The sequence below is a fragment of the Leucoraja erinacea genome, chromosome 27 (genome assembly GCF_028641065.1).
Source record: "Leucoraja erinacea ecotype New England chromosome 27, Leri_hhj_1, whole genome shotgun sequence".
Lineage (NCBI taxonomy): Eukaryota > Metazoa > Chordata > Chondrichthyes > Rajiformes > Rajidae > Leucoraja > Leucoraja erinaceus.
In genome coordinates, this window is record NC_073403.1 from 644,913 (window position 1) to 666,667 (window position 21,755).

The 21,755-nt window shown below is 48.0% G+C and overlaps 1 protein-coding gene and 1 long non-coding RNA gene across 3 annotated transcripts in view; both read left to right on the top strand.

The window, feature by feature from the left end:
- The window catches only part of LOC129710063 (zinc finger protein Aiolos-like), a 100,778-nt gene extending 93,842 nt beyond the window's left edge, over nt 1-6,936 (top strand). For both annotated transcript variants that reach the window (XM_055656752.1, XM_055656753.1), the window contains exon 8: nt 174-6,936. In XM_055656752.1, the coding sequence (XP_055512727.1) occupies nt 174-874 (701 nt within the window). In that variant the 3' untranslated portion in view covers nt 875-6,936. The remainder of the gene's footprint in view (nt 1-173) is intronic.
- A 12,753-nt stretch (nt 6,937-19,689) lies between these two features.
- The window catches only part of LOC129710070 (uncharacterized), a 17,004-nt gene continuing 14,938 nt past the window's right edge, over nt 19,690-21,755 (top strand). Inside the window, exon 1 of the long non-coding RNA XR_008725631.1 lies at nt 19,690-19,957. This is a non-coding gene — a long non-coding RNA (uncharacterized LOC129710070). The remainder of the gene's footprint in view (nt 19,958-21,755) is intronic.

The window sequence follows — 21,755 nt, forward strand, 5'->3', positions numbered from 1 at the left end:
AGCTTGTTTAATATCTATGTTAGAGCATGCTGCAGAACTTGAGAGGGTGGTAGGTATATGGAATGAGCTGCCAGAGGAGGTAGTAGAGGCAGGTACTATAATAACATTTAAAAGACATTTGGACAAGTACATGTTATAAACTAAAGTAAACTTTGTTATTTTTGCACACACAGGTGAGAAGCAGTTCTGCCTGGGCTATCAAGACCTGCAATACACCTCAGCTCCATCTTATGAGAAGGAGGGTGAAATGATGCAGGCACGTTTCATGGACCAAGCTATCAACAATGCCATTTCTTACTTGGGGGCAGAGTCGTTACGGCCCCTTGTCCAGACCCCTCCTGCTCCCACTGCAGAGATGGTATCTGTGATCAGCAGCCTTTACCCACTGTCTCTCACACGCTCTGACACCTCTAATGGTCACCCAAGGGTAGCAGCCACAGAAAACAGTGGGTCGCAGGTGAAAGCAAAGTTGGAGAGAGGAGGCTCGCCTAGCAACAGCTGCCAGGACTCCACGGACACAGAGAGCAACCACGAGGGGCAGGCTTACCTGCAGCACCACATGATGGCGCCTCGCTTCAGAAATGGCCTGGCTGCAGCCAAGGAGAATCCAAAACCATTCGACATGGTGAAGGCAGCCAAGGGGCCAGGCCGTGAGATGCTCAAGGTGATGACCAACGAGGGCGAGCAAGTCAGGGTCTACAAGTGTGACCATTGCCGAGTGCTGTACCTGGATTACGTTATGTTCACTATACACATGGGTTGCCATGGTTTCCGTGATCCGTTTGAATGTAATGTATGTGGCTATCGTAGCCGTGACAGATACGAGTTCTCCTCACATATAGCAAGAGGGGAACATGGTTACTGCAGAAAATAAGCTGCACACATCAAATTCCATCCAGGGACAAAAAAATATTTTTAGAACTCAAGCTTAGCTTTTATACTTAATGCTCCGTTTCAGTGCCTTAGAGAGGCTTGGTACTGCGACACAGGGCAATGCAATAACCTGGATAACTTGGCAGCATTACCTGACAGCAGGAAAGAACTCAGCGTGTAACATTTGAGCAACTCGGAATGACTGTACCAAGCTGCACATTGTCCTCTAGGCACAGACATTGTACCCAGTTTCTTCCAAAATTACTATCAAGTAACCAGCTTCAACATTTGATCTTCAATGTTCTGTACTCTGTGAAGTTATGGCGAAGATCTTCTCTCAGGCTTCCTTGCGTGTTGGGGGACTGAAGGCTCTCACCGTTAATATCACGAGCAGCGGACATCATGTTCCCAGTCTACAACAGATGTCCTTCTGTGAGTGGAGCGCTGACACTCACACAGTCAGACAATCTCTTGGACATACCTCCACTGCACCAGTTCTTGTTCATTTGCTCTTCAGAAAGACTAATTTCCTTCATGAAACCTGTACCTCAATTGCTGTTCTTACAAATTGTTTTAATTCTGTTTCTGAAATCTAAACTAGACTAAAACTTCAGGGTATTCCATAGTTCAGAACTCATGTTTAGTTTAGAGATGTAACATGGAAGCAGGCCATTTGGCCCATTGAGTCTGGGCTGACCATTCATCACCCATTCATACCAATTCTATTTTAGCCCACTTTCATGTCCAATTCCAACAAATTAGAGGCAATTTACAGAGGCTAATAAGTTTGGTTTATTATTGTCACATGTATCCAGGTACAGTGAAAAGTATTTTTGTTGCGTGCTCTCCAGTCAGCAGAAAGACTATACATGATTATAGTCAAGCTGTCTACAGTATACAGATGAGGAGAAAGAGAATAGCATATAGTGCAAGGTAAAGTCCAGTAAGTCCAATTAAAGATAGCCCGAGGGTCTCTAATGTAGGTAGGTCAGGACCGCTCGCTAGTTGGTGAGAGGACTGTTCAGTTGCCTGATAACAGCTGGGAAGAAACTGTCCCTGAATCTAGAAGTGTGCATTTTCACACTTCTGTACCTCTTGCCCGATAGGAGAGGGGAGAAGAGGGAGTGGCCGAGGTGAGACTCGTCCTTGATGATGCTGCTGGCCTTGCCGAGGCAGCGTGAGGTGTAGATGGAGTCAATGGAAGGGAGATTGGTTTGTGTGATGGTCTAGACTATGTCAATAGACAATAGGTGCAGGAGTAGTCCATTCGGCCCTTTGAGCCAGCACCGCCATTCATGACTGATCATCCACAATCAGTACCCTGTGCCTGCCTTCTTCCCTTATGCCTTGACTCCGCTATCTTTAATAGCTCTATCTAACTCTCGCTTGAAAGCATCCAGAGAATTGGCCCCACTGCCTTTTGAGGCAGAGAATTCCACAGATTCACAACTCTGGGTGAAAATGTCTTTCCTCATCTCCATTCTAAATGGCCTATCCTTTATTCTTCAACTGTGGCCCCTGGTTCTGGACGCCCCCAACATCGGGACGATGTTTCCTGCCTCCAGCGTGTCCAATCCCTTAACAATCTTATATGTTTCAATAAGACTCCCCACCACCGATGTCAGGCTAATTGGTCTATAATTCTCTGTTTTCTCTCTCCTGCATTTCTTAAAAAGTGGGATAACATTAGCTACCTTCCAATCCACAGGAACTGATCCTGAGTCTATAGAACATTGGAAAATTATCACCAATGCGTCCACGATTTCCAAAGCCACTTCCTTAAGTACCCTGGGATGCAGACCATCAGGCCCTGGGGATTTATCGGCCTTCAGTCCCAGCAGTCTACCCAACACCATTTCCTGCCTAATGTGAATTTCCTTCAGTTCCTCCGTCACCCTAGGTCCTCTGGCCACTACTGTATCAGGAAGATTGTTTGTGTCTTCCTTAGTGAAGACAGATCCGAAGTACATGTTCGACGTGTCTGCCATTTCCTTGTTCCCCATAATACATTCACCTGTTTCTGTCTTCAAGGGTCCAACTTTGGTCTCAACTCATTTTTTCCTCTTCACTTACCTAAAGAAGCTTTTACTATCCTCCTGTATATTCTTGGCTAGCTTACCCTCGTACCTCATTATTTCTCCCCGTATTGCCTTTTTAGTTTTCTTCTGTTGCTCTTTAAACGTTACCCAATCCTCTTGCTTCCCTCTCATCTTTGCTGTGTTATACTTCTTCTCTTTTAATTTTAAACTGTCCCTTGTCAGCCACGGTCGACCCTTACTCCCCTTAGAATCTTTCTACCTCTTTGGAATGAACTGCTCCTGCACCTTCTGTATTATTCCCAGAAATACCTGCCATTGTTCCACTGTCATCCCAGCTAAGGTATCTTTCCAGTCAACTTTGGCCAGCTCCTCCCCCAACCCCTTTGTTCAACTGTAATACTGACACTTCCGATTTTCTCTTCTCCCTCTCAAATTGTAGTTTAAAACTTATCATATTAGGTCACTACCTCCTAATGGCTCCTTTACCTTAAGTTCCCTTATCAAATCCGGTTCATTACACAACACTAAATCCAGAATTGCCTTCTCCCTGGTAAGCTGTTCTAAGAATCCACCTCGGAGGCACTCCACAAACTCCCTTTCTTGGGTCCAATACCAACCTGATTTTCCCAGTCGAACTGCATGTTGAAACTTCCCATAACAACCGTAGCATTACCTTTACGATATGCCAATTTTAACTCTTGATTCAACTTGCACCCTATATCCAGGCTACTGTTTGGGGGCCTGTAGATAACTCCCATTTGTGTCTTTTTATCCTTAAAATTCCTCAGTTCTATCCATACTGAGTCTACATCTCCAGATTCTCCACAACTCTCTGCAATTTCTTGAGGTCTTGGATGAACCATACTGTGATATATCCCGATAAAATGCTTTCTATACTTTCTGTAGAAGTTGGTGAGGGTTGTTGGGGACATGCCGAATTTCCTAAGGCTTCTTAGGAAGTAGAGGCATTTGTTTCGATATGACTGGTGCAGAACAAATTGCCGGTGATATTTACTCCTAAGAACTTAAACCTGCACATCTTTGGGTTGTAGGAGGAAAGCGGAGCACCAGGAGGAATCCCACATGGTTACAGGGAGAACATGTAAACTCCACATAGACAGCACCTGAGGTTTAGATTGAACCTGGGTCTGAGATGAAAGGATGGGTCAACTGGGCTTGTATTCACTGGAATTTAGAAGGATGAGAGGGATTCTTATAGAAACATATACATTTCTTAAAGGATTGGACAGGCAAGATGCAGGAAAAATGTTCCTGATGATGGGGGAGTCCAGAACCAGGGGTCACAGTTTAAGAATGAGGGGTAGGCCGTTTAAGTTAGAGATGAGGAAAAACGTTTTCACCCAGAGAGTGGTGAATCTGTGGAATTCTCTGCCACAGAAGGCAGTGGAGGCCAATTCACTGGATGTGCAAGAGAAAGTTAGATTTAGCTCTTAGGGCTAAAGGAATCAAGGGATATGGGGAAAAAGGCAGGAACGGGGTACATATTTTAGATAATCATATTGAATGGCGATGCTGGCTCAAAGGGCCGAATGGCCTACTCCACCTATTTGTCTATGTTTCTATGTCTCGGGCACTGTGAGGCAGCAACTCTACCTGATGTGCCAGTCTGCCACCCTTTGATAAGAACTTCCTCCAACAATTCATGTCCTTAAACAAAGAGTGATCTTAGTTACCTGTCACTGACCAGCGCTCCAGTTCATGAGGATGTCACTAGATTGGTGAACATGAGAAGTCGTGCAGTGCAGCAATGGGCGATGGCCTACATTCCACAGACCGCACATGTGCAGTGGAGCGACATTTAGTCGTCGCTTCCACCGTCTACAAGGAGAAACATCAACAGAGAATGGTAGAAAATTGCTGATTACCTTTCATAGTCCACCCTCCTGCCTCTGTATATAACTGCCACCTCTCTATCACCAGCTGCCTTGATATTGTACATGGACAATCGACATTATTCAGGTTGTTTGCTGCACAGATATCACCTTAATCCTATTGTATTCCTGCTCCCTGATGTTTTAGCTGAAATATTTTAAGAATAGCTGCATGTATTTTTTGTGATTGGATTAATCATAGAGCTCATTAGTATTTACTTAGACAATTGACATTAGACAAGCCTTCTTGCAGCAATGTATCCAACAGTGGAGTTCAGAATTCCTGAAATATCTCTGGGGATATTTTCTTGAACAGATATGGCCTGATGTCACTTTTTGCATTCCCTCCAAAGGGAACACTCGAACAATGGAATTATTTGTTTCCATTTCTGATTTACAGCATTATAATGTTTACAGAGTATTGTTGACATATGCTAACAAGATTTTAGATAACATATCTATATGTTTCAGCGAAGAAGGAAATGTTAAAGGGCACCCTGTCAAAGTACTTTTATTTCCCAGTTCAATATAAGCAAGTTAAAAACTCAATTAAATTAAACTCTTTCTAACTCTGGGGTTATATGAAAAATCACTCATACTGTTAGAATCAGGAAGAGGCCATTCAGCCCATCGCACCTTCTCTGCCATTCAGTGAAATCATAGTCAACCTTTTACCTCATTACCACGTTCTTGCATGTTTAAAGATATCAGGTATCATTTTCAGATATCAACTGCACCTGGACAATTAATTGTGATATCCCATGTGACCTGTGAAGCCAGTATTCCTTCCATTAATGAAATTGTCAGTTTTACTCTAGGAAGGACCAGCACAGTTTAACACTTTGCAAACATGGCAGGGTGGAACAATCAAATATTAGAGGGCACAGCTTTAAGCCGGTGAGAGGGGGAAAGTTTAAAGGAGATGTGCGGGGCAGAGGGTGGTGTGTGCCGGGGGAGATATGATAGTGGTGTTTAAGAGAATTTTGGAAAGGCATATGGGTATGCAGGGAATGGAGTGATGTGTTGATCTTTGCATCATGTTCGGCACAAACATTGTGGGCTGAAGGGCCTGTTCTTGTGCTGTACTGTTCTATGTTCTGCCTTTATTCTGGCATCCTTGTTCCAATGCATAGCACAGTACAGATGACAATGAATGGATTTCCAAAGACTGCAGCCTGCTCAGAAACTCATCTTGCTGAAAAATAAATTCACTGCTGTGTTTACATTTGAATAACAATGACGTTTGCTCAGATTGCTGCTCAGTTAACTCATGTAGCATTGTGCAGGTTCTTCACCATCACTGGGTCTGAGGCCAGGGACTCCCTCCCCAACAGCACGGTGAGAGCACCTTCACCACAGGACGGCACTCACCCTCACCTCCCCAAGGGGCAAGTCGGGATGGGCAAGAAATGCTGGCTCACCCATAACAGCCAGATCCCAAAATAAGAATTGAAAATTAAACTCTTGAGAATAAGTATGTTTCTTTATTTAGAAAAAAAATGTGACTGCAGCATTAGAATAAAAGCAGAAAGGTACGGGTGTAGCTGTGTCAGGTAATGTTTCTGTTGAAGGTGCAGTTTAGCCATGGGTTTTGGCATGAACTTGCAGCTTGTTGTGAAGGATGTAGATTGTGGGGCATGTCCAGCTACAGCCCAACAGAGAGGGTGAAATTCTCATTGCGTCGCTCCAAAGTGTTTCCTCGTGCTGGGTCCAGATGTCAGAGGAGGAGATTGAAGAGAGAGGACAGGTTGAGCCTGGTGCAGCTCTGCGACATTGCACAGTTCAAGTGGTCTCTGCCTCATGTCCAGTGCAGTCAGGGCAAACAGGAAAGCAAATATCTGTCCAAAATAGCCAGCGGTTGTGTGTGAACTTCCCAAACAATATGGTTTTACTGTGAATGTAAATGTGAATCATTTTTATATTTTCTGCTTTTCTAGATTTTACACTAGATTGATAGAGTAAATGTACTTTTTTATACTTTGTTTTACGAGCATAGAGTGTGCTTCGATTGCTTTGTCTGATGCACACAGTGGGAATTCCCTCCTTTGGGATCAATCTTTTATAATGTTTTATTGATATGTAAAGTTAATACAGATACATTTGTATGTTGTCTATGAAAATAAAATTTGTGAGAATGACCTTAGCTTCTCTGGCAGCTGAATCATGGCAGCGGCCCACCTGGATATGTTACTGAGATTGGAACTCTGCTACAGAGCTGACAGTGTGATTGGGAGCCCTGGTACAAGATGCAGAGAGCATGGCAGCACCATCGTAGCTGTGTGGGCTGCAGAGCAAGATCAGGCTTGGCAAAATCCCCAAGGGGCATTGAATCCCAAGTCTTTGATCTGCCCTGGTGGGCTATAGGTGTGATCACAGGGCCAGCACCATTGGTAGAGTTGTTACACCAAAGCAGGCAGATGCTGTTTAATACCAGTGGTGGTAGTATGAAATCAGCTGAAAGTTGAGCTCTCTCAACATTACTTGACATTCACCAGTTTCCCTCAGCACTGCAGCACCCATCTGCCCAGTTCAATTGACCATCATAAAATGCAGAAATGACAGTCAGCACAAGGACATTTCCAACTAGCAAAGGTCAGCTAAACAGCAAGTATCAATTATCAGGAAACACTCACCTCAAAGGAGAGAGTTTGCCCTTGGCATTGCAAGGTGGTGACAAGGCCAGCCATCATGCTGGGGGTCACCCCTGACGGGAAACTCACCACAACCACACACACACACAACTGTTGTGGCCACCTCTGGCAGCCCCACAGCCTTTCCACCAAGTACACGGGTGATTGAACGCTCGCCATCTTTGGGTGAGTCTCGGGCACCTTGACATCACCCGATCCACCACGTTAACCCTTTGCTTCCTTGCCACTGGTGATTGCAGCATGGCCCATCGACATAGTGTACTGTGTGTAGTGACTGCACAACTACAACAACACCAGGCGACAAGGCTTCATGGGCCTGGCAATATCACTGCATACAGTTACTCTCTAAATTAGATCGTCCTAATTTGGAAATACATCCCTTGTCACTGGGTCTAAATTGTGGAACTCCGTTCCCCAACAGCATTTAGGGATTTCTGGTTCATGGCTGTCCAGGAATTGCTTGTTTTAGAGTAATGACCCTGAACTTGAAGGGGGTCATGAACCAATATCAACTGTATTTTCAAGTTGTAAGTTACCCCTGGAAGCTTAATCTATAACTGTCCGTGGTCCATCCTAGATAGTAGTTAGTGGAGGAAGGCACAGCAGATGCTGGTTCACACTGAAGATAGACACAAAATGCTGGAGTAACCCAGTGGGACAGGCAGTATCTCTGAAGTGAAGCAATGGGTGACATTTCAGGTCAAGACCATTCTTCAGACTCCAGGTATTGACCCAAAATGTCACCCATTCCTTATCTCCAGAGATGCTGCCTGTCCCACCAAGTTACTCCAGCATTTTGTGTCACTAGATAATAGACTGTTATGGAGGTCATGGTTTAAACCCATCCGTCTGCCTCCACAGATGCTGCTGGTCCGCTGATGTCCTCCAGCAGTTTGTTATTTGCATCTGATGTGGGGTGTCTGCTCAACATCCACTATCCTGGGTGTGGGAGCACCAACATCCTACCAGAGAGCCTCGACGCTGAGGAGTAGTTTAGTTTATGATTGTCACGTGTACTGAGGTATAGTGAAAAGCTTTTGTGTTGCAAGCTAGCAAGTCAACAAAAAGATTATACAATCAATGCATCCACAATGTATAGATACAGAATAAAGGGAATAATGTTTCATGCAAGATAAGGTCCAGTAAAGAGCAGTGACATTGTTAGTCGGGTTCCCCAGGGATCAGAGATGGTCCTCTGGCACATTATTCAGACACTCCTCAACATCTCAGTGTGTGGGCTTTCTCATCTCCACCATTGCGGCTTGCCCACCAGTGGAAGGGATGCCACACTGGGACTGTAGCTCATTGGCGGTGAAACTGCCAATGACAGCTTGAACCACAGTGGACTGGCCTGGATATTCCACCACCTCATCTCCCTCAAGCCATGTGATCTACTCAACAAACTACCTTAAGCAGCAAGTTCCAAACGCACCACCGCTGCCAGGGCAACAAAGTGCTGGGGAACCACCCCCTGATGGAAATATGTCGTCGTTCCTTCACCATCGCTGAGTCATAATCCTGGAACTCCCTTCATATCAGTGCAACCACATCTCTGGAACTGCAGCGACTCAAGAAGACAGCTCACCCCCACCTCCTCAAGGGCTATTGGGGGACAGGTAATTAATTGCTGGCTCAGTCTACAAAGCCCACATCTCCTGAATAAATATAGTTTAGTTTAGATTAGTTTAGTTTATTGTCACGTGTATCAAGACACAGTGAAAAACGTTTTTGTTGCGTGCAACCCAGTCAGCAGAAAGACTAGGCATGATTACAATCGTATCCACAGTGATAATAATATATCTGCAGTTCTGGTCTAGAGTTTGAGGGTGGTTGGGGCAGCAGATGAGGAGATCTGGGGTGAGTGGGTGATGGGGGGGGGGGGGGGGGGGGGGGTACAGGTGGCTGGATAGAGGAAGGTAGAACGGAGAAGGCAAGGTAGGAATGATGACAAAGGCCCCGTATCCGAGGGAGGATGTGTTGGCCCTGGTGGGGGCCCAGAGGAGGTTTACGAGAATTATCCCTGGACAGAATGGGTAACATATGATGAGCGTTTGACGGCACTGGGCCTGTACTCGCCAGGGTTTAGAAGGATGAGGGGGGACCTCATTGAAACTTACCAAATAGTGAAAGGCCTGAATAGAGTGGATGTGGAGAGGATGTTTCCACCAGTGGGAGAGTCTAGGACTAGAGGTCACAGCCTCAGAATTAAAGGACAATAGAAAGATGATGAAGAGGACCTTCCTTAGAGGGTCAGAGGGTGGTGAATCTGTGGAATTCATTGTCACAGATGCTGGTGGAGGCCAAGTCAATGGATATTTTTATGGGAGAGATACTGTAGATAAATTCTTGATTAGTGCGGGTGTCAGGGGTTATGGGGAGAAGGCAAGAGAATGGGGTTGAGAGGGAAAGATAGATCAGCCATGATTGAGTGGCGGAGTAGACTTGATGGGCCGAATGGTCTATTCTACTCCTATCACATGACCTTGTGAAGAGGAGAGGCAAGCAGAGAGGGCTGTGCGTGGGGTGGGGTGGGTGACGGGGTGGTCTCGTCCTTCGTTCATGGGAGTTCACTCAAATCAGACTGGGTTGTGCAGTCCCACAGGCCCGTCAGATCCAGCCGTGGCTACTCTGCAGACTGCTCTGACCCGGAGTCTGTCTAGGGGCCCTGAGGGAGATGAAGTAGAGGATTGCAGACAGTTGTGGGGGATGTCCAAGGCCGGGGGTTAGTTGAGAATTAACCGCGTGGGTGACAAGCAGTTCTATTTACACAGCACCCGTCTCAGACAGCAGTTCCAGACACCCATACACTGCAGAGAACAGGCGCAACATTTGTACTCAGTTATTTTAAGCAGTAATTTGAATATATAATTGGAGAAAGTTCACAGTTGAAGTTCTGCTTCTCACAGGAACAGGCCCTTCAGCCCACAATGTTTGTCTGAACATGATGTCAGGTTAAACTAATCTGTCCCTGCACGCGATCTGTATTCCTCCATTATCTACATATCTATGTGCCTGTACAAAACTCTGTTAACTGCTACAGTTATATCCACATCAACCACCGTCCCTGGCTGAGTAATCTGGGCACCCACCATAGTAGTGTTATAGAGGCTTGTAGATGGGCAGATGGATATGAATGGAGGAGATTAGTTGAACTTGGCATCATGTGGGCATGGACATTGTCCTGAACTGTTCTACTCCATCAACCTTAGTTATTTTCACAGTTGCTAAGTAATCCCATTAATTAATATTACATTCTTGTGTCACAGTGTTTGTGAGATACAGGGTTTATCAAGTTTCCAGGGGCCTGATCAATGTACATTTGTGGGGACGTTAGTTAGCATGCGGGGCCATTGTTAGTGGACAGTAGGACAATGACGGGCAGCTGTGAATGTTGCTGTGGCTGTCAGCAGGAAACACACACATCATGTCTCAGTAACGCACCATCATCATCATGTCCATGATCTCTGCGTGTCAACGCTTCGCAGTCCCTTCCACCACACTAGTGCTGAGCTAGTTCAGTCTGACCATCATCTCAGCCACCAATCAATGCACACACTTGGGATCAACACAGGGTTTGCAAAGACTGGTCTACAGGAATCCAGAACCCCAACTATAAGTGGCATTGGTTCAAAGGTCGGGGAATTATGCCTCAGTTGGAAGGTGATGGACAGAGTTGTGCTTCTCGTTGGGGAAAGGATGGTGTTGACAAGGTGGATGAGGATAGGATTCTAGACCAATGGATCCCTGCTTAACAAAGACGGAGATGAGGGTGGTGAGTGTAGGACTGTTCCTCAAGGGGCAGTGGATCTTGAGTCCGCATATTGTTCTGGCTCTTGCTAACCTGGGAATGAGAGGTCAGGGGGGGGAGTTGGGATCACGGTCAGGTCAACAATGATTGTCCAGGGACAACAGGCTAGCAGGGATGGAGGGGCTGAGTGGCCATTTCCTGCTCCCAGTTCCTGTGCTGAACATTCCACCAATCAGCAAAACACAAAGAGCTGGAGAAACTCAGCAGGGTGGGCTCCACGGGATCGGGACCAAACTCCTGCTCGCCTTCAGTCCTGGGACTTTATACCTGGTCAAAGTTCTCCAACAAGCGAGTAAACAGGATGTTTCTGTAACTCCTCTTAAAGGCACGATGGACATTCCCTGGTGAAGTACAAGAGGTTACTGGACTTTCTCAGCAATGTTATCCAGCAAAGGCTGGTCCATGCTGAGTCTCTGATCTACTGCAGATAACAAGGAGTGTTGCCTCTGTCAGGCCACCAGTTCCTGGCCTTGGTCCACCCAGGCCAGTGTTCCCTGGGTCCAGTGCATGGTCTGAGTTTGTACGTTCCACCGCTGGGTACCTGGTCTAGCCTGGTTCAAACTGGGGCAAAGGGGAGCTCTGGACAATGAGCAGGAATCTCAGGGGAAGGGGAGGAATTTCTTTACTCAGTCATAGTGTAGAAACAGGCCCTTCAGCCCAACTTGGCCATGCCGACCAATATGCCCCATCTACACAAGCCCCGCCTGCCAATGTTTGGCCCATGTTCCTCTAATCCTTTCCTATCCATGTACCTGTCCAAATTAGTTTTAAACAGTGTGATAGTGTTTGCCTCAACTACCTCCTGTGGGAGCCCGTTACACATAACTACCACCCTATGTGTAAATAGTTCCTCCTTAGGTTCTTATTAAATATTTCCACCCCACAAAGTGGTGTATCAGTGGATGAATTGCCACAGACAATTAAACACAGTGGATACGTTTAAAGTATAGATAGATAGATAGGTTTTTGATTAATACGAGTGTCAGGGGTTATGGGGAGAAGGCAAGAGAATGGGGTTGAGAGAGAAAGATTGATCAGCTATGATTGAATGGCAGGGTGGACTTGATGGGCTGAATGGCCTATTTCTGCTCCTGTGTCTTGGAGCTGCAGCTGGGATAGTCTGAGCAGAGAGGGGGAAACGAGGGGGATCTCAGTCCGGACAGAGACCTCTCGGTTGCTCCCGGAGGCCCCTAGAGTAAGGCAGCCTGCAGATATTGCAACCGCACACAGTTTGTTATCACCAGCTATGAACTGTGACTGGCAATAGTCTTGAGTATTGATCCCCACAGCATGGACTCTACCTGGGGTTGGACCCGAGTCTGGTGATGAGTCTGAGAGTTCCTGATGTTCCTCCTGCTTAGGTTTAGTTTCCCAAAGACATGAACTCAGACGGTTAATGTCCTGGGCAAGAGGCTATGGGTCATGCAAAGCCAGACATCGATGGGAGAAAGAATCACCGGCCCTGTTGTTGTGTGAAAATGAATGATTCAGTTGGACTTGCTGAAGTGTGATCTCCCTGTGCACAGTCTAATATTTGAAACTAAACATTTAGTGGTTTGCATTCTTTCTGATCTTTATCTGAAAGATCAACAGTTATTTCTGCGGGGAGCAATGGAAATGGCAGGGTTGTGAAACAGAGAGGTCACGGAAACGCAGCTAATATAGATGAAAGCGCCTGGATGGGAGTGTTGGTGAGAGACAAAGTTGGCTCAGCGCTGAGTCCAAGCTGATAACAATCTCTATCTTGTTGCAACAGTTAAAGGCAATAGTTTCAGAGTTGACAGTTACCCTCCTGTGCAAACCCCTGGCTCCCGACTGAAAGTTTGCACCAAGGACTAGTATAGCCAACTGTCGGATGTGTCTCAGTCAATGTTTCAACGATGCCCTTATTGTCAGGTGTACAAGCGCATCATGTCCAGAACTCAGCACATCCCCGATTAGCAAGTACACAGATGTCTTTAGCCAGAGGGAGGTGAATCTGTGGAATTCATCGCCACAGAAGACTGTGGAAGCCAAGTCAATGGATATTTTTAAGGCAGAGATAGATAGATTCTTGATCAGTCCGAGTGTCAGGGGTTATGGGGAGAAGGCAGGAGAATGGGGTTCGGAGGGAGAGATAGATCAGCCATGATTGAATGGTGGAGTAGACTCGATGGGCTGAATAGACTAATGGGGAGTGGGTAGTGGGGGGAGTGGAGGGGGCGTGGGGGAGGTTTAGTGCCGCAGGGCTGACCCACCACTCGTGACCGCTGCCTCCACTGCGAGACACCAGACCCACGGAGCCGGGCCAAGCCGCCAGGACACCCGGCCTTAACGTCGGGGGGGGTTGTTGCCCGCCTGTCCACCTGCCCACCTGTCCACCTGTCCACCTGCCCACCTGTCCACATGCCGCCTGTCCACCTGCCCACCTGTCTCTACCTTACTTGTGGGCCGGTGGGGGAGAGGATGTGGTGTGTGAGGGAATGTTATAATCAGGGGCCTGCTACAGGGTGTAACATCGTTACTTCTGCAACGAGAGTCAATAACAAGGCGAGTTATTGCTGAACAATGATCGGCGGCAAGTTTGAAGCTCCCGCACGGCGAGGTCTGATGTCAAACCCTGGTTTCATTCCCTGGAAACCACAACTCGAACAACTTGCACCCACGCACCAGCTCCAACTCTGCTCATTAATGAGATTCTGTTTTTGAGTTCTTGTTCTGTGCAGAATCTGCTCGTCCTTTTACAGAAATACTAGCAGTGGATCCACAATAAGTCTCTCCATCATGGCTGTGGGGTGTGGGCTGTGGGTGGTGGGGTGTGGGGTGGGGTGTGGGGTGTGGGGTGGGGGTGTGGGGTGTGTGGGTGGGGGTGTGGGGGGGGTGGGGTGGGGGTGTGGGGGTGGGTGTGTGTGGTGTGGGGGGGGTGGGGTTCAACGGCCAGGGAGCACCTTAATCCAGGCCTCCTGCCGTGAGCGTGTGTTGTTCATAAGTGATAGGAGCAGCATTAGGCCACTCGGCCCATCAACCAGTGCAGAAACATGGAGAAACTGGTGGAGCAAGGAATGGTCCGTTGCTGAGGTGGGATTAGGGTTTATGGGTGGGTTCAGGAACGTGGCAGTTGTAGGGAAGTAGCTGTTCCTGAACCTGGTGTTGGGGACTTGAGGCTTGTGGAACTCCCACCCCAGCGGTCCAGTGAGAGGCCATGACCTGGATGGTGGGGATCTGTGGTGATTGATGCCGCCTTCATGTGGCAGAGTCTCGATGGTGGGAAGGGCTGAAGGCTGCCAACCCCATACGGCCCGGCCCGGCCTGGCATGGAACAGCACGGCCAGATGTGCAACGCCAGATGTGCAACACAACACCAGATGTGCTGCCCGCCTGCTCGACCACAGTGCAACATCTTTGCACAAGAAGCTATTTCTACTTCAGATTTAAGTAAAATTATCTCCGGATAAATTTAGTGATTCTCATTTTAGATTCATTTTGCGATTGATTGGGAAGTGAAACTTTCTTCGTTACACTTGGTGGTTCTACATCCCATCCGTGAGTGAACAGCTTGGCCAATCTCACGCTATCCCCCCCCCCACACACATCACCAAGCCCGACCCCGCTCAGTCACCACACAGACAGTCCCGTCATTCCTTCCACACTGGGCATTGGAACATCTCCGTGTAAGGACATCTCTCCCAGTGTCGGGGGAGCGCCGGATATCCTTGTCTAGACGTCCAGACTGGGTCCTGCAACATGAAGGAGTGGGTAGAGGGAGACGAGGGGTTTCAGGGATCTGGAGGCCAGCAATTGGCTGCTGAAGACACAGAAACAGACAACAGGTGCAGGAGTAGGCCATTCGGCCCCTCGAGCCAGTACCGCCCGGGGTGGAGCAAAGACTGGGTCGGAGCCCGGGCATTGGAGGAGGTTTGGAGATTATTGGGACAGAGGAAGGTGAGAAGGTTGAGAGCAATGGTGGACACAAGGGGTTGGTGGAACTCTGCGGGTCAGGCAACATCTCTAGAGAAAGCATGGGTGACATTTCTGGGCGGAACCCTAGTTTGGGACTGCTTTGAGCGCACCCTGTGGGGTCTTTTTGCAAACTAGGACATAACAAACAACTCATCCACAGTCATGTTCTACACACAGAACTGCATTAATAACATCACTGTCCACAGAGAAGTCAGGTGGTATCCAAACACCAACCCATGGATGACCAGTGAAGGAAGGAAGCTGCTGATGGGAACACAACTCAGCCTTTAGATCTGCCAATGATAAACAGTACAGCACTGCCAGATCCAAACTAAAGAGGCAAAGGCAGCCTATGGCAGAACTACAAGGGCAACAGGAGGCCAATCACCAGCAGCAGTAACAACTCACTAGCTGAGGAGCTCAACCACTTTCCTGCCTGTTTTGAGCTGCACCTGCAGCCACACCCAGCACTGACGACCTGGCACTCACTGTGAGCACAGAGGACATCAGGAACACTGCTGGCCCAGGTGGTATCCCAGGGAGAGTATTGCGGGACTGTGCAGACCAGTTAGCGGAGGTTTTTAGCGACATCTTTAACCTCTCTCTGTCAACGTGCACTGTCCCTAAATGCTTCAAGACTGCTACCATCATGCCTGTTCCCAAAAAAACATCTATTACCAGCTTGAATGACTATAGACCTGTTGCTCTCACCAACGGTGATGAAATGTTTTGAGAGGCTGGTCCTGCCCACATTAAACCCTCAATCCCACCCACCCTGGATCAGCATCAGTTTGCATACAGAGCTAATAGGTTAACAGAGGATGCCATCAACACAGCTCTACATTCTGCACTGACACAGCTGGAGCGCCCTGGCTCATATGTGAGGATGTTATTTGTAGATTTTAGCTCTGCATTTAATACCATCATCCCCAGCAGAATGGTGGACAAACTGTCTGATCAGGGTGTTAATGCAAACACATGCAGATGGATCAAGGACTTCTTAACAGACCGCCCACAGACTGTCAGGATGGGGTCCAATCACTCCCCAGTCCTGACGCTCAGCACAGGAGCGCCACAAGGTTATGTGCTGAGTCCTATCTTATACACAATATACACCTATGACTGTACACCAACACACAACACAAACTGGATCATCAAGTTTGCGGACGACACGACTGTGGTGGGACTGATAAATAACAACGACGACTCTGCCTACAGGGATAAAGTCCAAAAACTGACCGTCTGGTGTACTAAAAACAACCTGGTACTCAACCCAACCAAAACAAAAGAACTGGTCGTTGACTTCAGGAGGACAAGGAGAGAGAAACCTGCTCCTTTATACATCAAAGGAGACATGTTGGAGAGAGTCACTGGCATTAAGTTCCTGGGAATAAACATCTCCCAGGACCTCAAATGGACAATGAACACCGTCACTCTGGTGGAGAAGTCACAGCAGCGGCTGTATTTGCTGAGGTCTCTGCGGAGAGCAAACGTCTCACAGCCGCTGCTGCTGTCCTTCTACCGATGAGCCGTGGAAAGTGTCCTCTCCTATGGCATCCTGGTGTGGTTTGCTAGCTGCACTGTGGCTGAGAGGCGGGCGCTGCAGAGAGTTATTAAAACTTTTAAATAGTTAATCATAAAAATACTTTATGATACATGGATACCTGGAAGGAGAAGGTTAAATCGGAAGTGTCAGTGATTCAGTTGAACAAAGGGGACAATGAAGGCATGAGAGGGGAGCTGGCCAAGGTAGACTGGAAAGGGATCCTAGCAGGAATGACGGTGGAACAGCAATGGCAGGAAGTTATCGGCATAATCCGGATGATGCAGGATCATTTCATTCCAAAAGGGAAGAAAGATTCTAAGGGGAGTAGGAGGCAACTGTGGCTGACAAGAGAAGTTAGGGATAGAATAAAACTAAAAGAAAAGATGTAAAACACAGCAAAGAGTAGCTGGAAGCCAGAGGATTGGGAAACTTTCATAGGACAACAGAAGGAAACAAAACGGGCAATACGGGCTGAAAAGATGAAGTACGAGGGGAAGCTGGCCAGGAATGTAAAGAAGGACAATAAAAGCTTCTTTAGATATGTTAAAGGAAAAAGAATAGCAAAGTCAAATGTGGGTCCCTTGAAGGCAGACGGGTGAAATTATTGCGGGTAACAAGGAAATGGTAGAAGAGTTGAACAGATACTTCGGATCTGTCTTCACTAAGGAAGACACAAACAATCTCCCAGATGTACTGGAGGACAGAGGATCTAGGGAGATAGAGGAACTGAAATAAATTTTCATTAGGCGAGAAATAGTATTGGGTAGGCTAATGGGACTGAAGGATGATAAATCCCCTGGGCCTGATGGTCTGCATCCCAGGGTCCTCAGGGAGGTGGCTCTAGAAATAGTGGACGCATTGGTGATCATTTTCCAATGTTCAATAGATTCAGGATCAGTTCCTGTGGATTGGAGGATAGCTAATGTTATCCCACTTTTCAAGAAAGGAGCGAGAGAGAAAACGGGGAATTACAGACCAGTTAGCCTGACTTCAGTGGTGGGAAAGATGCTGGAGTCAATTATTAAAGAGGTAATAATGGGGCATTTGGATAGCAGTAAAAGGATTAGTCCAAGTCAGCATGGATTTATGAAAGGGAAATCATGCTTGACTAATCTTCTGGAATTTTTTGAGGATATGACAAGTAAAATGGATGAAGGGGAGCCAGTGGATGTAGTGTATCTGGACTTTCAGAAAGCCTTTGATAAGGTCCTGCACGGGAGACTGGTGACTAAAATTAGAGCACAAGGTATTGGGGGTAAGGTGTTGACGTGGCTAGAAAATTGGTTGACAGACAGGAAGCAAAGAGTAGGAGTGAACGGGTCCTTTTCAGAATGGCAGGCAGTGGCGAGTGGAGTGCCGCAAGGCTCGGTGTTGGGGCCGCAACTGTTTGCCATATATATTAATGATTTGGAAGAGGGAATTAGGAGCAACACCAGCAAATTTGCGGATGACACAAAGCTGGGTGGCAGTGTGAACTGTGAAGAGGATGTTAGGAGGTTGCAGGGTGACCTGGACAGGTTGAGTGAGTGGGCAGATGCGTGGCAGATGCAGTATAATATAGATAAATGTGAGGGTTACCCACTTTGGCGGCAAAAACAAGGGGGCAGATTATTATCTCAATGGGATTAGATTAGGTAAGGGGGAGGTACAGCGAGAACTGGGCATCCTTGTCACTGAAAGTTGGCGTGCAGGTACAGCAGGCAGTGAAGAAAGCTAATGGAATGTTGGCCTTCATAACAAGAGGATTTCAGTATAGGAGTAAAGAGGTTCTTCTGCAGTTGTATAGGGCTCTGTTGAGATCACATCTGGAGTTGTATAGGGCCCTGGTGAGACCACATCTGGAGTATTGTGTACAGTTTTGGTCTCCTAATTTGAGGAAGGACATCCTTGTGATCGAGGCAGTGCAGCGTAGGTTCACGAGATTGATCCCTGGGATGGCGGGACTGTCATATGAGGAAAGATTGAAAAGACTAGGATTGTATTCACTGGAGTTTAGAAGGGTTAGGACTAGTGTAGATAGGGCATATTGGTTGACATGGGCGAGTTGGGCCGAAGGGCCTGTCTCCACGATGTATAACTATATCTTGGCATCTGGACAGTGTATGTTTCAGGGACCCGAGTGCTGTCGGGATTCTCTCCAAGGGCATTGGCACTTGGTTTCCATTTGGCAGAGTTGCTCTGTCACTGGACTTTAGGAATGTGCCGCTGAGCTGGATGTTGATCAGAGGGATATTCCGGATTCTCCTATCAGCCTGTAACCGTAAACCCTCTCGCTGTGTGATGAGACCAAGCAGGGTATGAGTCACCCCTCACCTTGGTCAATTCCAGCTGGGAATGTTCCTGAGGAATACGTGTAGAATTAGGCCATTTGGCCCATCAAGTGTGGCCCATCTCTCCTAACCCTATTCTCCTGCCTTCTCCCTATAACCTCAGACACCAGTACTAAACAAGAACCATGCTCTGGGAACACCACTGGCACTAGTCAAATGCAGCACCTAGCCTGGAGGAGAGAGGTTCCTACTCATCGACCAGAGACCGAGAGGATGGAGTCAGTGATGTCCGGGCAAGGAGCGAGGCCTGCGGGAGGCTCCCATCCCCCGGGGAACGAAGGAAGGGGGAGGGGAGAGGGACGTGGTGTACAAGGAAGGAGATGGCTGGAGGCCCCTTAACAGCCTGGGACTTGCCCAGTATAGACACCGCTCACTGGAACTGGAACGTGGACTTTGAACATGATGCCAAAACATGGCACCTCTTGCATACTGTCTCAGTTGCTAATCGGGGATCGAGGGTAATGGTGACCCTCTACTCGACTGTATGTTAGCAAAATAACCTCACTGTGATAACAATTAATATGTGATAATAAAACTCACTATTGACCTGAATCGGACTGGATAAACAAACTTGGTCAACCTGCCTGATAAACTAGTGAAGGGTTCAAGAAGGAACTGCAGATGCTGGAATATAGAAACATAGAAATTAGGTGCAGGAGTAGGCCATTCGGCCCTTCGAGCCTGCACCATTCCCCATTCAATATGATCATGGCTGATCATCCAACTCAGTATCCCGTACCTGCCTTCTCTCCATACCCTCTGATCCCCTTAGCCACAAGGGCCACATCTAACTCCCTCTTAAATATAGCCAATGAACTGGCCTCGACTACCCTCTGTGGCAGAGAGTTCCAGAGATTCACCACTCTCTGTGTGAAAAAAGTTCTTCTCATCTCGGTTTATCGAAGGTAGACAAGAATGCTGGAGAAACTCAGCGGGTGAGGCAGCATCTATGGAGCGAAGGAAATAGGTGACATTTCGGGTCTTCCTTCACTCCATAGATGCTGCCGCACCCGCTGAGTTTCTCCAGCATTCTTGTCTACCTTCGATTTTCCAGCATCTGCAGTTCCTTCTTAAACAAATAGAAAGCTGTCTTTGTTTTGTTTGGTTGGTTTATTTACTTCAAGGGATGATGATTAAGTTGCGTTAGTTGTGGTGAACGATAACTAACTGCCTGGTTAGCAGCGGTGCTTGGTTACTGCATAATCCGCAGTTTCACTCACTTACTGACCGAAACTACTGACACCATGTCATTTATGTGCAGATTTGTGCGAGACTAGGGTGAGATGAAGAGTCTGGGAGTGGTGGTGAATCATTTAATGACACCCTGTTTACACGGGTGATGCAGCGTCCCATCTCCACCACACGCCCAACATTCAGAGTGAAAAACTAGACAACCCAGGTGAATGGTGACCCTCATAGAATCCCATCCCCACATGGGCCCTCAATCCTCCCCTCACTCACCCCCCCCCCCCGGTCCCCCCTCATCTCATGACCCTTGAACCCACGTCCCCCCCCCCCACTCACCCCCCCCCCCCATCTCATGACCCTTGAACCCACGTCCCCCCCCCCCACTCACCCCCCCCCCCTCACTCAACCCCCCCCCTCACTCACCCCCCTCACTACCCCCCCCCCTCTCATGACCCTTGAACCCACGTCCCCCCCCCCACCTCACTCACCCCCCCCCCCCCCCCCAATCTATCCCCCAGTCCCTCCCTTGTTGTACTCATCCCCCCCCCCCATCACCTCTCTGGACCCCCATTGGCCCTTGAATGCCCCCCAGACACCACTCTGCCCCCTTTGACAACACAGAGGGTGGGGGGGGGGGGGGGTGTAAGGAGCGGCAGCTCGTGTGTTTATTTAGACTTTGTTGTTATTTTTAATGCGTCCAAATGTATGTTTTAATGTTTCTCGGTATGTTTGATGTGGGGGGGGGATGGGGATATGGGGGGGATGGGGATGTGTGATGGGGGGGGGGGGGGGGGGGGATGTGAAGGGGATGGGGATGTGGGGGGAAGGGATGTGGGGGGGGGGGGATGTGTGTGTGGGGAGGATGTGGGGGGCCGTTTCCAGCCATTTACCTCGACGGAGATACGATTTATTTCCGTGTCGCATCCTCGACCCACTGGCGGCCTCTCGGGACCGGACACTGACCCAGAGCTTCAAGCAGCTGGCGAGGCGCGGACTTACCATCGAGGGGCCTGGGATCCTTTGCCGAGGATCACTAGTGTTGGAGCTCCGACCGCGGGGCCTGTGGACTCTAACGTCATGAAGCCGCGGTCTCTGGTACGAAGCGGCCGATTACGGAACTCCAAGCCGCGGAGTGTGTTCTGATCCATCTCAACGCCGGAGATTCGATCTTCCCGACGAGAGGGTCTGGTCATCTGTAGCGGCGACTGTGGAGGGTTCATGACCCCGACCACGGGTGAACAAAGGAGGAAGATTGCCTTTCATCACAGTGAAGAATGTTGGTTCCACTGTGGTGGATGTTTGCTAAAGTCTATTGTGTTCTCTTTACTTGGATAACTCAAATATCACTGACAATAAATGTGAACCTGAACATGAACGAGCTGCCAGAGGAGGTAGTTGAGGCAGATACTAATAACAACATTAACACAAGTTCATGGATAGGAAAGGTTTAGAACGATATGGGCCAAACAGGTAGGTAGGACTAGTGTAG